The 14,988-nt window shown below is 41.2% G+C and overlaps 2 protein-coding genes across 3 annotated transcripts in view; one reads left to right on the forward strand and one right to left on the reverse strand.

Annotated features, from left to right (window-relative positions):
- The window catches only part of NAIP (NLR family apoptosis inhibitory protein), a 16,037-nt gene extending 11,960 nt beyond the window's left edge, over nt 1-4,077 (forward strand). The window contains exon 6 of the mRNA XM_025205654.1: nt 1,474-4,077. Within this exon, the coding sequence (XP_025061439.1) occupies nt 1,474-1,838 (365 nt within the window). The 3' untranslated portion in view covers nt 1,839-4,077. The remainder of the gene's footprint in view (nt 1-1,473) is intronic.
- Nucleotides 4,078-6,387: 2,310 nt separating this feature from the next.
- Nucleotides 6,388-14,988, reverse strand: part of SMN1 (survival of motor neuron 1, telomeric) — an 8,758-nt gene continuing 157 nt past the window's right edge. The window contains exons 2-9 of one of the 2 annotated variants that reach the window (XM_014520527.2): nt 14,792-14,863; nt 13,308-13,433; nt 12,734-12,934; nt 11,344-11,487; nt 9,293-9,364; nt 8,702-8,812; nt 7,660-7,745; nt 6,388-6,956 (exon numbers count right to left, since the gene is read on the reverse strand). In XM_014520527.2, the coding sequence (XP_014376013.2) occupies nt 7,689-7,745; nt 8,702-8,812; nt 9,293-9,364; nt 11,344-11,487; nt 12,734-12,934; nt 13,308-13,433; nt 14,792-14,863 (783 nt within the window). In that variant the 3' untranslated portion in view covers nt 6,388-6,956; nt 7,660-7,688. The remainder of the gene's footprint in view (nt 6,957-7,659; nt 7,746-8,701; nt 8,813-9,292; nt 9,365-11,343; nt 11,488-12,733; nt 12,935-13,307; nt 13,434-14,791; nt 14,864-14,988) is intronic. The other variant, XM_025205655.1, reaches the window with a different exon arrangement.

Consider the following 14,988-nt stretch of genomic DNA (forward strand, 5'->3'; position numbering starts at 1 on the left):
TAAAAAGATCTTCCCAGAGCCACCCATCCTAGCCTTCAAACAAGCACCGAACCTCGCCAACCTCATCACCAGAAGCAAACTTCCTCAAGCCCAGAACACAGCAAAAGGATCCAGACCGTGCCATGACAAGAAATGCAAAACCTGCCAACACATCTCCACCACCCCCAGTATTACTGCCCCCACAACAGAGCCATCAGCATCCCTGCATCTTACAGCTGCACCTCCAGAAATGTAATATATCTCATCCAATGCACCAAATGCCCTGATGGAAAATACGTAGGAGAGACCAAACAACAACTGCGCACCAGAATGAACGCACACTGGAAATCCATCAAAGACAGAAATACGAAATTACCTGTGGGGGCACATTTCTCACAAGAAAACCACTGTCTCCAATCTCTCAGTCCTGATCCTCAAAGGAAACCTACAAAACACTTCCCAGAGATGAGCCTATGAGCTCCATTTCATCAACCTCCCGGGTACTAAAAATCATGGACTAAATATAGACATTGGATTTATGACACATTATAACCTGCTTGACATCTGACTCCCCAGGTATCCCTCCCCTTTCATCTCCCTTCTCTCCCCTCCCCCGCCTGTCTCTCACCCATTGACTCCTCAATCTACATTTTCACTGACTTCCTGTCTTGTATGCATACCAGCCCAGCCGCTGGCTTCTTTACTTTTCACTCCATCCAGGAAGAGCACACACCAACTGCTGAAACTTCCTTAGCCTGACGAAGGGTTTTTGAACCCGAAAGCTTGCTTAATAATTATTTTCCAACTATTTGGGTTGGTCTAATAAAAGATATCAGATTCACCCAAGGAACCTTGTCTGCCTAAAGGACTTTCACACGTTCTCTCACTCACTGCGAAGAACAGCAAACCTTTCATGACCACATTTATACTAATTGTTTCCAAATTGTCCTTTCTTGTTTTGAATTTACCACTCGCTCTAAAAACTAATGGAAATATGCTTGGAAAGCTACAGTGATATGAATAAAAAGGAGTCATTCCCCTTCAGTCTTTGAGGTTATAACTAGATGCCATCAAATAAAGTGAAGCAGCTATGCTGATATGTATCCTGGCATAGCTGATCTGATTCACTGGGTGAAATGCACATTGCCTGTTGTCCTACCCATGATCCTGCAGGACAACAGGCAACATATTCCCTGCTCCAGTGATGGGGTAATGAGCTGCTAACACATTGCAAATTTTTCTTGGTATATTTTGTCTCTGATAGTAATAAGATTGATTAATCATGGTATGTTTGCATCCAAACAGCTAAATGCCATCAGGGTGAGTGTAGGACCATGCTTCACACCCTAAATAATACATATACATAGTGTTGTGTGTAAGGTTAAAACATAATGAATCTTTGTTTTCTTATATTTTTACTTGTTTTAAAGAAATCATTTTTTGCCCAAGATGTTTATTACACATTGATTTTTTTTTTTTTTTTTTTTTTTGTAGCCAAGGTAGCATGCAATGGAGGCTTCCAAAAGCTTGAAAATCTTTCACTGAGTTCAAACCACAATGTAACAGAAGCTGGTTGGACAAACTTCTTCCAAGTGCTGTTCCATATGCCCAGTTTAAAGGAATTAAACATCAGTCGCACGTACACACAGCAAATCAAATTGCAAGCAACAACAGTGAAGTCGTTTGTTCAGTGTGTGTCTAGGCTTCCCCGTCTTGTGTACATTCAGTTTTATGGCTGGCTGCTTGATGCAGAAGACCTGAAAATGTTTGAGACTATGAAAGAACAACACCCCCAATCCAAGCGTTTAAAATTAAGCTGGCAATGGATGTTGCCCTTCTCACCAATTTTACAAGAATGAAACAATTTTTTCTGTATATTGGGGTTTTTTTTCAATTTCTTTAGAAAGAGGCACATAGCACAGCATCTTTGCATATTAAACCCTGGAATTTTAAGCTTCATATCTGCTTATATTAATTAATAGGAAACCCTTTTCACAGACTGGAGGGATTAATATAAGCCTTGCAAAGTACTTAGATGTCTGACTGACAAGTGTATTAAGCATAAGCTTGTCATAAATAGTACATTTTCATGATATGCATGCCTATCGGATGTTAACTCTGAACATTTTTATTGCCATGCAAGGAAGTATTTTTTGTAAATGGATGACATGCCAACTAGAATGACTCTGAATTAAAGGTAGTAATTTAAAAAAAACACTTAGTGGGCTCACTGAAAAAATGAAACTTAATGAAGATTAGTAGATGGGATTTATTAAGGCCTGCAAGAACACTTAAGCAAGGGGGAGTTTCTTTCCTTGAAGATGTTGTAAGAGGTGTGCAGGTATCCTAGACTGTAACTTTTCCTATTCTGGGGGACTACTACATAGTGACCCCAAATTCAGGATGATGTCCAACTACTTGTTCCTGGCTAATACTGCCACTTAGTTCATGTTTTAATTTAAACTGTTGAGAGAAATACTGTATATAGAGACCTCATATGAACTTTATTTTTATTTTAAATGGGCTTTTAAGTATTTTTTTTCCTTTCTTAAGTAGGCAATTTCCAGACCCACTGTGACCTTTCAACCAGTTTCACTTGACAATACTTCACCTTGGGCAAAAATAGATGTATGCTAATACAATAACTAAGAGTGCTTAATAGTGATGTTCTAGTCGTGATGATCCAGAAATTATGTGAGGCAAGGCTTTACTGACTTACTGGACCAACTATGCAATTGGAATAAAGTTAGAAAAGCTTCTGAGTGCAAGATATTCTTTGTCAGATCTCACTGACAAGGAAAGTTTTGCATTCAAGTTTGTCTAACTTTATCCCAACTACATTTCTTTCAATAGAAGGTATCACCCTTAGAAATCCTTACTACCTCACAGTATTGTACTCATGCGTGGTCACTGCCAGTGTTCCCTCTAAGGTGTAGCAGTTTGTGAGCTCACCAAATCAGTCCATTCCCAAATTGGTCTGCCTCCACCTTTCGGCATGTGCTGCTTCAGTCCACCTTGCAATTGGTGTGTGTGTGTTCTCCCCACCCCCTGCTGCGGCTGGCAGGTAGGTATGTGCAGGTCCCCTGTTGTTGCCCAGCATGATTTTTTACTGTGTGCAGCTGCACATGCGCGCAGCTTAGAGGGAACACTGGTCACTGTACCTTTTAACAGAGACCAAACACTCAACAAAATGCCTAAGCTTGTGTTAATATCCCACACTTGCTTACATACCAATGCAGTTGCCATGTACAAGACTTTGTTCCTCTCTTTACTAGATTGTATAACATTTCAACATTTTCTTAAAAAAGCTTTTATGGGTCACTTTTAGTATGTACTTAGTGTGCAACATGGAGTCTTTTTCCAAACTGCTGGGCTACTATGGGTTTTTCAGACTGATGCTAGCTAGTCTTTTGATCTGATCCACTTACACTTTCTATAAATTATTTCACATATGATTTGCCTAATGAGATGAGATGCGATGCTGTGAAATGGATAGAGTTATGAACTCGTTATGAATTTTCATAACCATGAAAATTAAAATAAAAAGCCCTTATGTCTCAGATCAACGTCTGTGGGACAACTTAGTGTTCCTGAGTAAAAACAAATTGAACTTTGTCCCATCTCCCAGCAGTTGAACATCCACCACCATGTGGGACTGCAGGACCTCAAGCATTTTGAAACTACTATTTTAACCATTTCCTCCACAATTCTGTCCGCTTTTTATTAACTGGGAAACATTCCAGCCTCTTATTATTTTAGTCTCAGTATGGTTTTTTTTAATGTAAGCATCTATGAAGTCATCACACAGGACAGATGTAGAAAGTAATGTCCCCAATTTTCATCAACCCTAAATGCTGTCTCAGAAGACGAATGATCCATGTATTATATAGAATCTTAAATTAAGTATCAGCTGTGAACTAAGTTATGGTGGTCAAACTTCTATTTAAATGTTCAATTAATAGTTATATTCCGTGTTAAGAGAAAGGTTCACTATAACCATGTGTAAAACCAATGAGGAAATATTATTGGCCTTGAAGTTATGACTGATATTGCCATACTCTGTAGGCTTAAGTTATTTAATGAAAATAAAAGGACTTTCTGGAATTGAGTGAATCTCTTATTTTGTTCTCAGTGCAGATGTTCCCCATCTGTTTGAGTGGATTCCTTTGAAGATGCTCAGGACCATGATTGCTTCCTTACAGCCCTCAACTGCTATGTATTAAGGATTTAAAGAATAAAACAGCCTCAGCTATCACCAGCTTCTTATGGCCTAAGGCTAAGAGAGAACCCTGTAACAATTGCATGTCTTAAGGGGTTATTGCCTCTACACCAAAATTATTCCTCAAGCAAAATAGATTTAGCACATTACCAAGGGCTGGCAGGGGAGCAAGAACTTTGTGGAGTCTGGGCTCTAAAGCAAGCCTTCCTGTCTTAGTCTCAGACCATTTCAGTTACTTTAGCTACTCATCTATTCCCACAAACCTTATTCTTCTCTACAGCAATACAATCGCATTCCTTTTAATTGGGCAGGACAAGGTATTTTAAAGCCACAGATATAAGTGTGACAGTATTCTGTATCCCTGAGGATATATAAACAAATATCAGACTGCAAGCTTAGCTGCTGTAGGATTGCCTAAGGGCCTTGATGAGATGTTGTGAGACAAATTAAGTGAGCTGTGAACTATAAACTGAGGATGAAAAATAAAACAGAAGACCCTTGTCCTTCACATCATGAAAATCAGTTCCTCTTCCACTCACAGCTAAGCACCATCCCCTCTTTGAATAACAGAGCTACCTGCAAGGGCAATATGAAGTTCTAACTACATTTACCTTGTGGCTACTGTTCTGCAGGCCACAGTCCGATACAAGCTTCACAAGGTCATTCTTTCAGTAGTTATTTAAAGCAGGATTTGTTTTAAACCTCTCCAAAGGTGATACTGCCTGATAGTCACCGAGAGTGTAATCTGTGTTTAATCTCTTGAACCACTGCTTATGTCAGAGTAACCAGTTCTTCTGTGTATTGTCTACTGAGCCAGAGCCAATCTTCCATTACTGCCAATTCAGTCAGTCCTGCCTTATAATGGTATTATTGGTGATTAGATTAAGGCCACCCTGCCTCTTGCATCCTTTGGCATGGTGGCTGCAAAAGCTCCTAAGGATGCTGCTATTTTGACACAAGAATGGAAAATATTCACCAAAAATAAGGCTGATGTAGATATTTCTGAAAGAATCAGAGTGATTTCAGTATTATCACTTACTTCAATTTGGGAAACTTGGATTATTTTTCTGAGCAAATAACAATACAACTACAAAAAGCCAAACCCAACGATTTTAATTGGATCCGTTTAAGGTGTCTAAAGGGTGCATGTAACCGCCCATGCCTGTCCAGTGCTCCCCGCTTAGGCTTTTTTGGTTGCCCTAGGTCAACTGCAGGCTTGTGGGCCAACAATTTGTCCCGGCACCAGTTACCTGACCCACTGAAGCTTTTCGACTGCCACATCTTTGATGGAAACCTCTCTTGGGGACTCATGTTACACCCAGTTCAGTGGTGTCCAGCTACCGTCTCTTGGTAGAGTTAGGATTTGGGGGCTCCTCCTCCCCTACACCCCACCTAGCACCAACCTGTTGTTGCATCGATGTTGCTCAGACCTGGCGTTGATGTTGGTCGCTGTCCTCGCTCTTTCTCCTCGGTCTTATTTTTCTTCTTGACCTTCTCCCCAGGAGGGCTCTCATGTCACCCCTCTTGATGTCTAGGGGAACTCCTTTGAGTCAGCAGGTAGAAGTAGCTCCCCACATGGGGGCTGCCCCCACCAATCGTCCTCTGCCTTTTCCACGTTCACCCCACAGCCTGCCCTAGGCTGCTGGGGACTACCTTCTGGTCCTGGTGTTGGACCAGAGCACAGGGCTTTTATCTGTGTGTTGCTGCCCCAGGCACCGAATCAGCACCAGCACGCACTTACAAAATGTGTCCACACCAGTGCTGGCTTTTCTTCTTTGGCCTGCCCCTGGACCCCAGCTGGCTGTGGCACAGGACGCCATTGGGCTACAGGTAAGTTTCGCTGTGTGGCGCACCTATTGCTGCTGTCCCATTCCTGGGTCCCTGGCAGCTGTGGGCACTGGTACTGCCAGCGGTGCAGCGATTTGGCTGCTGCCACCATGTCCCTGCAGCTCAGCATCCAGTGGGGCTGCTGGTATTTTCAGTGGCATGGGGTTTTTGCCATTGTCACAGGATCCCTGTGGCTTGGTGTTTCCCTTGCCCCTGCCACAGAGTGTAATATAATTACTGTAAGATTGTAGTGCATCTTTAAAATGTATACATGCTCCAAAACACAGGGAAGAACAAGTTCAGTCCCTAGCTATTTATGCAATATAATCTTATTTATGAAAATTTAAAAAACAAATCCCAAATTTGAAAAGTATGACTTTATTCAGAAACATTTGAAACAAGACACAGCACATGAGTGAGCCTTCCTTTGCTTATCTGCCTTATGTTCAAAGTTCTAATCCTACCCATAACAGGTTATGAATGTGTCTGTATACCATTCTTGACCTGTCACTAACTGCCACAAGCAGTCAATGTCATACATCCATCCCAGTAACATTACTGTACCTCTCACTTCTGTTCAGTACTTAAGATAATAACAAATTAAGTATTTAAAAATTTAAGATACAAGACAGACAAAATGGAACTACCTATGTTGATCTAATGTATTATAAGTGATCTGCAGAATATTTAATATCCAGACCACTAGCCTTCAACTGCCTAAATGGAGCAAGCAGCATTTTCTCCCTATCTTGTTGGCTGCCTTTAACAATTAATGAATGACTACTTTTAACACCCAGTTTGATCTCTCAGAGTAATAGTCAGAGACAGCTCACTATTAGCAAAAGGTAAGTTATTAGCTCCACTTTGATCTTCATTATCAGCCATCCTCACACACGATTTACCCCTCTCCGTGGGAGAGAACTGTACCTGCCTTCAAGAGAAAAACAAGAATTAGATTCTAAAGGCATAAGTGCATACACTAAAGTTGTTTTAAGATTAAACTTAAAGAATTAGATGTGTGACATCCAAAGTTTAACAAATACAGATATTAAAATAAGTGTTAAGATGCAGGCAGAAAAATATTTTTGCATCATAGTGAAATCATTTCAGACCAAAACACAAGTAGGAAAGAAAGAAACCAACCAAACAGAAAACTAAAGGTTTAGAAGCTAGTGGTTAATACTGTCTTGTAAACCAAATATTATACATTCATGTTCCTATTCTACATACATAGAGAAAAAATTGCTTGTTTACATGAGTGTAAAAGCTTGTTTTTTAAACACATTTCGATCAACATGCCCTTTGTTTCCAAAAACAGTTGTCCTTCTTGATCTCACAGTACTATACTGAACTCTGATTTCCCAGAGTGACAGAAGTTACTTTTAGTGACAGCAGCCACTAATCCTTTGTTTCTGGCCTGTGCAGCAAAGCACTTTCACTGGCACCAAGCAAACTAATGACAAGCACTGGCCTACATGGTGACAAAATCAGACAGAAATAGGCTTAGAGGCCGTAGAACCCAACCATTAGGTGCCCGAATGCAATCTGTAATTCCAAAGGTGGTGGCTTAGTTTGGTGACTGTTATGCTCATGAGCTGCAAGATTCGATTTTAGCACAAATTTGTCATACTCACAATCTGTCAAAATAGCAATAGACATTCAATTATTTAGGGTCTGGGTGTCTATCCAAGGCAGCTTCCATTCGGCTCTGTTTTAAACCCTAGGGACACAAGATAAGAAGAGTTTGTTAAAAGCTCATGTTCTAATAAATACTGAAGCTGTATTCATTGGTGCAAAAAGTTTGGGCCAAATCTTCTAATATCTTAGCTACAGAGAGCAGCTTTTTTACCTTTTGAGTATAAACAAGATTCTGTTATAAAAAGAGAATTCAGGATGCAGCCCCAAACTAACTCCATACTTCAATATATGTTTAATACTTCTGGTATTGATGGTGAATTAAGGAAACATCTGAAGCCCAGATTCAGTCCACCTCTGAATATTGTAACAGATTACTGAATAAAACGGTCATGTATTAGCATATTTGAAGGGTCAAGTCCTTACTTTTTTCTTCTAGTGCAAGAAGGGTACTCTGTATGCCTTCATCGACCACTGGCATGGGCTCTCAATACATTACAACTGCCACATATCAGAAAAGATCTAGATCAGTGAATGTAGGTAGATTAAGGCTATTTCCAGACCTTAAACTTACTGTGCCAAGCAGCACTATCTTCAAAATATGCTGCCCAGTGTAGCTTCTGCCTTGGTACCAGGCAGATATGCCTGCTTTGCATCCAGTCCTGGTAGTAATGTACTCTTGGAGTGTTTGAGAGCAGTACTGCTAGACTCAGCAATTTTACAGTCTAAATAAGACCCAAATCTGTTCTCCAATATTTATACCCCCCCAGTGCCGGGGAATAGGAAGACTGTGTTAGAAAATCAAATGTTGAACAAGCCCGGGCTTACTCCATCCACACAGGCAGAGCTGAGTGGACCGATTTATTCTGCTACTAAGAAGACAAACACTAAAGCACTACAAAATACCTCTAAAAGCAGGTTGTCAAACATTAGAGTAAAAGTTCCAAAAGGACCCTCCTCTCTCCACTTTTCTTTAGCAAGATAAGCAGAACAAAGCTAGACGATATATGAAACATCTCCAACACAAGGCATGTTACATACCAGATAGTAGCCGGTGTGATAACCACTCATATACCAAGCTATTAACATGCTTCCCAAAGCTTCATCATCTTCAGGGGAATCAGGACCCATAGGTGGTGGTGGAGGAATCAGCTAGAAGATTAACAAAAGAAAATGTGAACTGACTTGACTTGGTGCGTACTGGAGAAGGGAAGGAGAACAATTACTGTGAATTTCTGACAAATAATTAACAGCTGAAGTGCATTCTGATATATTTATATGAGACTGAAGTAAGGTCTGGTGTTGTCATAAGACACTGCTTTCAGAAGAATGAATGCTGTTTTCCAACATGTAGCTATTAAGATCAGTATGTCCATCAGGAGGTATTTTAAGGGAAATATTTGTTTAATTCCTCATGACCCTGAATACCAATTTGTAAACCATGATACTGAAGGGGAATTGAAAACTATGCTTGGCTTATCTGGAACTTTAATATTGGACACATGAGCACCTTAATAAGAATTTATTTCTACTTAAAAAGTCCATTTGCATTAGTCCAGGTGCCTAAGACAAAAAATAAGGGAGTATACATATGAAAAGCTGAAGCTCCTGTATTTTACTGCCATCACTTACTGGTGGTCCAGGTGGGAATGGTGGAGGCCAGCCTGATAAAAAAGGCAGGGTTCCACTGGTTTTTGATCCAGGCTATATTGAAACAATAGGACAGAAAATAAAATTTGGAACGAAAGAAGAAACAGATTGTAGGTCTTAAAATTAAGATTTTTTTTAGTCACAACATTAACTTAAGAAGCATAACAAGTTACAACAAGTTAGCAAATCCACGATAGAAAAGTATGTAGCAATTGACTTTCCTGATAACTTTCCCTGACTCAAGAGGCACTAAGCTGAGCAAAAAAACATAGAACAGGGTCTATAAAGAAAGCTGTTCAAGGTCAGCAATCTGAAATAAGATTAATTGTAATATTTTTTTAAAGAATTTCAGTTTAGGCACTTGAAGTATTTAAACTTTTATTATATTTAATATTCACATATACAGAAATCTGATCACATTTGGTCTAAGATGAATGGTGGTAAAATTCACCTGTACATTTAAATACTAAATATGTACTTCACCATATACTTCTCTCTCTCATCTCTATTCCCCTAGTTCAAAATTAAGCAATGGGCTCTTAGATTCTTTTGTCTAAAGAAATAACATAACATTTAGGAATCTTCCACATAAGTTGCAATATTCAGAAAATAAAAAGCCTACTGTTTCTGCTTACACTATCATATTATATAGAATCTATATCAGTAACTGTTTCCCAAACATTTTATGCCAACAGACCACTGGCAGCCCTTAAAATTTCTTGCATACCACCACATCCCCTTATCATGTTTAACTCATAACAGAGGGTGCTCAGGGGATGCAGAGATGAGTTGCAAGATCACTTGCATGATCTTACAGACCACAGTTTCCAACCACTGATCCACATAAATGCTTGGGGTCAAGTCATGGCCCCAATGAAGTCAACAATAACATTCTAGTGGACTTACATAGCATTTAAATTTTACCTCTGTTTACCACAGGTGCAAGAGTTATCTTGCAAATTACACAATTCTGGCATTTATACTATTAAATCACCCACTGGGGAGGAGACAATCTAAAACAAAAATTGTAAATTAAATTGATCTTTATGGTAAAACAGAGTAACAGGATGAAAGGAAAACAATAGGGGTGCACCAGTACATTGGTTGGCTATCAGATCAGCACTGATAAGAGGAGAAATGGTATTATCAGCTATTGGCTTTTTTTTTTTTTAAATCATTGTAGCCGATAATTACAGCGGTGTACCCAGAGCACCCCGGCGAGCGTAGTTCGGTTCCTGCATCCCGCTGCCAGTCTGAGCCCGCAGCAGACTACAGGTCTCAGCAAGCAGTGGAAGGTGGCACTGGGAGTGGTCACAGGATGCCATGCTCAGCAACAATGGCACTGTTACTGGCTGCTACTGCCATGGTAACACTGTGCAAGCAGCAGGGGTCTGAGCGCCGAGGCTGCCACAGAGATGGGCTGCGTGCAGGTGGGGTAAGGTGCCGTGCAAAGGACAGTCTGCTCTGCTGGGTATCAGGCGCCTTTGCAAAAGCTGCTTCTTCTTGGCAGCCACGGGAGCTCAGTGGCACAGGCCCTGCTGACATGGAAGCAGTGGCATACTCTGGGGCTCCAAACGCGCATAGCGCCACTGTCCGTACAAGGATCTGCCCCAGCTGCCCAGGATGGCAGCACAAGCTGCACAAGAAGTGGGGTTGTGGGTAGGAGCTGTGGGTAAGTGGGCAACATGTGTGGGATAGGCAATATGGTTGGTTAATCATCAGATACTGGTATCGTCCAAGAAAATCTTTATCGGTGCACCCCTAGACAACAAGACATTTATTTTTTCACCAGCCATTTGGGACCACAAAGTTCTCAGAACTGTAAGGAACCTACTCAAGTTCAACAATGCTAGGCCCAAACTCCAAGGAAAGTAAAAGCACTTAAAAGTATTTTTTAACATTTTGTGAAAGGCTGGAATTTAGTATCCCAAGGAAAGCAGCAAACTGGACCCTGCTCTCTTAGAATTGCAAAATACATCAAGCCTAGAAGATAATGTTGCAGATACCTATCACAGTTAGAACTATATGCTTACCCTTCCCAGGCTTGAAGCTGCTGGTGGCAGAGGGAAGTGGGAGTTCCAGGGAGAGGCTTTTGGCTTTGTGCAGTTGTGCTTGTTTCTGAGTGACTGGGAAGACTTTTCACTTTCATCTGTTGAATACAGAGTCTCATTTTCATTCTAGAAGAAAAAAATTGTATTTTTTTGAGAAGTCTGGCAACCAGTACCAACTTACAGCTACCAAAAGTCCACAGCAAATATCAAACCAAATTCCAGTATGAAACCCTATCCTTAAAAACAAACAAACAAACAAAACTTTTGTCCCATCATCTTCTTTCAACTTCATTTCTGCTCCCTCTTCTTCTTTGGTCTCTTTTTCTTACACCAATCAAGATATATTAACTCCTTCCCCCCAATTTGGCTGTCTTGCATCTCTCTGAAGTTCATCTTCTTTTCTACCTCATTAGAGCTAAGCTTCTTGCCTTTACATCCAAGGCACTTCACAGTTGCTCCTTTTTATGTATTTGCTCATTCTTTACAGCATTATCCCTTTTCTCTCATTAGTTTTAATGTCAGGTTCTCCCATTCTTTCAGCTTCTTCCATACTGTCTCCTAAGACAACATAGACAATCTAAAATTCAGAAAATGACTTCAGGACATTTTAGTGCCACAGCTTCCTGAGCATGGATGTACGCATACACAAATTACTTCCTGATCAGACACAAAGTTCTCCACATTAACTAGAAAGCGTAGCATAAGCAAACCATTATGCTGCCTAGTGTTCTCTGTAGGAAGGGCCTAAAGCCTGCAAGCTATGGAGGCAAAGCAACAGCTTTATAAAAACTGTTAGTCTACTATTTCACTATCAAAGTTGCTTTATCTCCAGCAAAAAGGCATGTGTAAACTGCATAATGCATCACCATACACATACCTTGAGCTAACTGTGCATGCACTGGCTCTGGATCCAGAAGCAGCACAGCTATGTTAGTGTTAAACCTTGTACTAGGAAAGCCTAGCATAGTTGTTTCTATCAGCAACCTAGGCACAGTACAAAACTAACAACTGTACTCCTGATTTCAGGGCTTCTGCATGCAAAGCTGGCTTAAAGTTCCCCTGCACTGTGCTCCATAGACATATTCCATATTAGTGAAAAATTGGCAGAAGCAAGATTTGGCCTCAGTTCTGGATCTGAGTGCCGGTTCCTCTCTAAAGTAGAGAGCCAAGCAAGAATCACAGAAGTATGTTCTGCCCCAATGCAAGCATACACAATACTATTGCCTTCAGATTCAAGCTCACTTAAAACAACAATGATTTTTAGTTCCCACATACCCCGCTGAGCTCTACAACAGTAGTCAAAAAACGCAACAGAAATTAAGAGTTTTGCTCACTTTTAGTGGAATATTAAATCATTCATTTTTGTCCTCACCTCTGTAGCATTCAGCTCCTCACGAACTCTTTCAGCATCATTTGGAGGAAGCAGATCAGATAGATTTTGCTCTTCTTTGTTTCCATATCCAGTGTAAACAACAACACACGTCCCTCTTTTCTGATTAATTGATGCAATAGTTGCTAGGTACACATTTCCATCCTCAGACCAAACTGCACTACAGTTGTCACCAACTTTCCACTGCAAGAGAAGTAAGAGACAACTAAAAACCTTATACTGTGACCTCTGGAAAGAGTATTTTCTCAAAATTTAATTTTACTCTGGTCTTCAAGTTTTTAACAAATATCCAGATCATCACATATTCATCTAAGATCTTTCTGAACAGACACTGCAATATATTCCTCTCCCCAGTAAGGTTCTTTCATAGCCATTAGATGCATTTCTCTAGTGGGCCTGTAGAGCAGACTTTTATAAATATCACATTTAAAAACTCATTGAGGACCACAGTTTAAGCCTTACCTTCAGGTGAGAACTCCTCCCCCCAGAAAATTTAAATATGAGCATAAAAGTGTGCAATATAAAGCAGAATTATAAGGTATGTAGTTAAGATGACCTGTTTCAATGGTGCCGTATTGCTTTTTTTTCTACTCCTGTTCTTTTTATTATTTTTTCTCTTTGTTCCAGAGCATTGTTCTGGTTTGTCTGAAGGTTCTGAGCACTCGCCATTTTTGAGGGCATTCTACAAGTAAAATACACACACACACACAATCAATGAATTCCCCACCTTAAAGCTCAGCTATTTCACACAGTTCTCCTGCCCAACTCCCATCGTACAGCTAGGGATGTGAAAGGTTAAACGATCAATCATTTAACCAATAAGCTCAGTGATACCCGGCAAGGTTAGAGCAGGATGGGGTGCAGTCTGACAGGGAAGGGAAGCCAAGCAGTGCCCCAGCAGAAACTAGAAGGCAGCAGGGCAGGCAGAAGGGAGGAGGGAGAAAGAGGGGCAAGGGGGGACTAGCACCCATAGCCTATGAGGTTAAAGAGAAAAACAATGAGCAGCCTAATGACACATGGGTTGTGTTGTCTGGCTGGGCTTGCTGCTCCCTCCTCCTAACCCATCAAAAGGCCCCAGGAGCAGAACCCAGCAGCAGCTGTGTCCAAGCTGCCTGCTGTGTTATCATTTAACTGATATAATTAAAGAATATTGATGATAAGTCTATAATTATAAAGTAATTATAATTAGAGGATATTAAGTATAATTAGAGGAAATTCAAGATATTTTTAAATGATACTTATATGCCTAAGTACAGCTAAATAAGCTGTACTTATTTAGCAGTGCAGAGTCTGAATTTTTCTGAACATGTAGTCTTTACCTTTGTAGGTGCCACAAAGGTAAGACTACATGTTTAAGCATTTTTTTTTGATGTTACAAGATATTGTAAAACAGTCCCATCAATTTGCATAGATGTGCATTTTTAATAGTGCTGGGTGTTTTTCCCCCCCAACAAGCAATCAGTTTAGAAAAAAACATTTGAATGTTTTCAAAATGAACAGTTTTAACTTTTCATTTCAAAATAGCACCTGTTTTGCAGGAATGGAAGGGGAAGAAGTTTGGTTTGAGTTAACCCAACGCCAAAGGATTGCCCCCAAACGTATCATTTCAAATCTACCCAAGGAACCAGCCTTAAAGATATAGATTTCAGTCACAATTTGGCAGTGCCGTTCTTCTGAAGTGCTCTGTAAGTTTCTGCTGTTCAATGCTCTGAACTATGTATGGAAGGGAGACAGCAGCATCCCCTTCAACTCCCCTTTTCCTAAAACATCTGTGCACATGTACACAAGGAGAGCCCAGGCCTGTGCTATACAGGCCGAGCCCCTTCTGGAGCTACCTGCCCTATTTGCAGCTAGGAGGAGGGTTTCAAGTCACCTCAGGCAGGGCGCAGACAGCCCTCATCCCGCACCCTTCCCCCAGGGCTCGTTAGAGCCGCAGCGCCCGCGGAGGGAAGCCCTGGCAGGACTGGGCCGCACAGGGCCGGGCGGGAAAGGGGCCGGATCTGGGAAGCCCTCCCTGGCTCCGGGTGCCCTTGGCGTTACCTTGAAGGAGGCCACGGCCTTGTCATACGCTTTGATCAGCGCCGTGTCGTCCCAGACGTCCGAGTCGTCGCTCTGGGGAGGAAGCAGAGGATGGGTTGGCCCGGGCCGCCCACACGCCGCCACCGCCCCTCCTCCCACCCCGCCAGGCATGTCAGGCCAGAGTAAGCCCGTGTGGGCCGAGAGCGGCGCAGCGCCCG

The sequence above is a fragment of the Alligator sinensis genome, unplaced genomic scaffold, assembly GCF_000455745.1.
Source record: "Alligator sinensis unplaced genomic scaffold, ASM45574v1 scaffold274_1, whole genome shotgun sequence".
Taxonomy (NCBI): domain Eukaryota; kingdom Metazoa; phylum Chordata; order Crocodylia; family Alligatoridae; genus Alligator; species Alligator sinensis.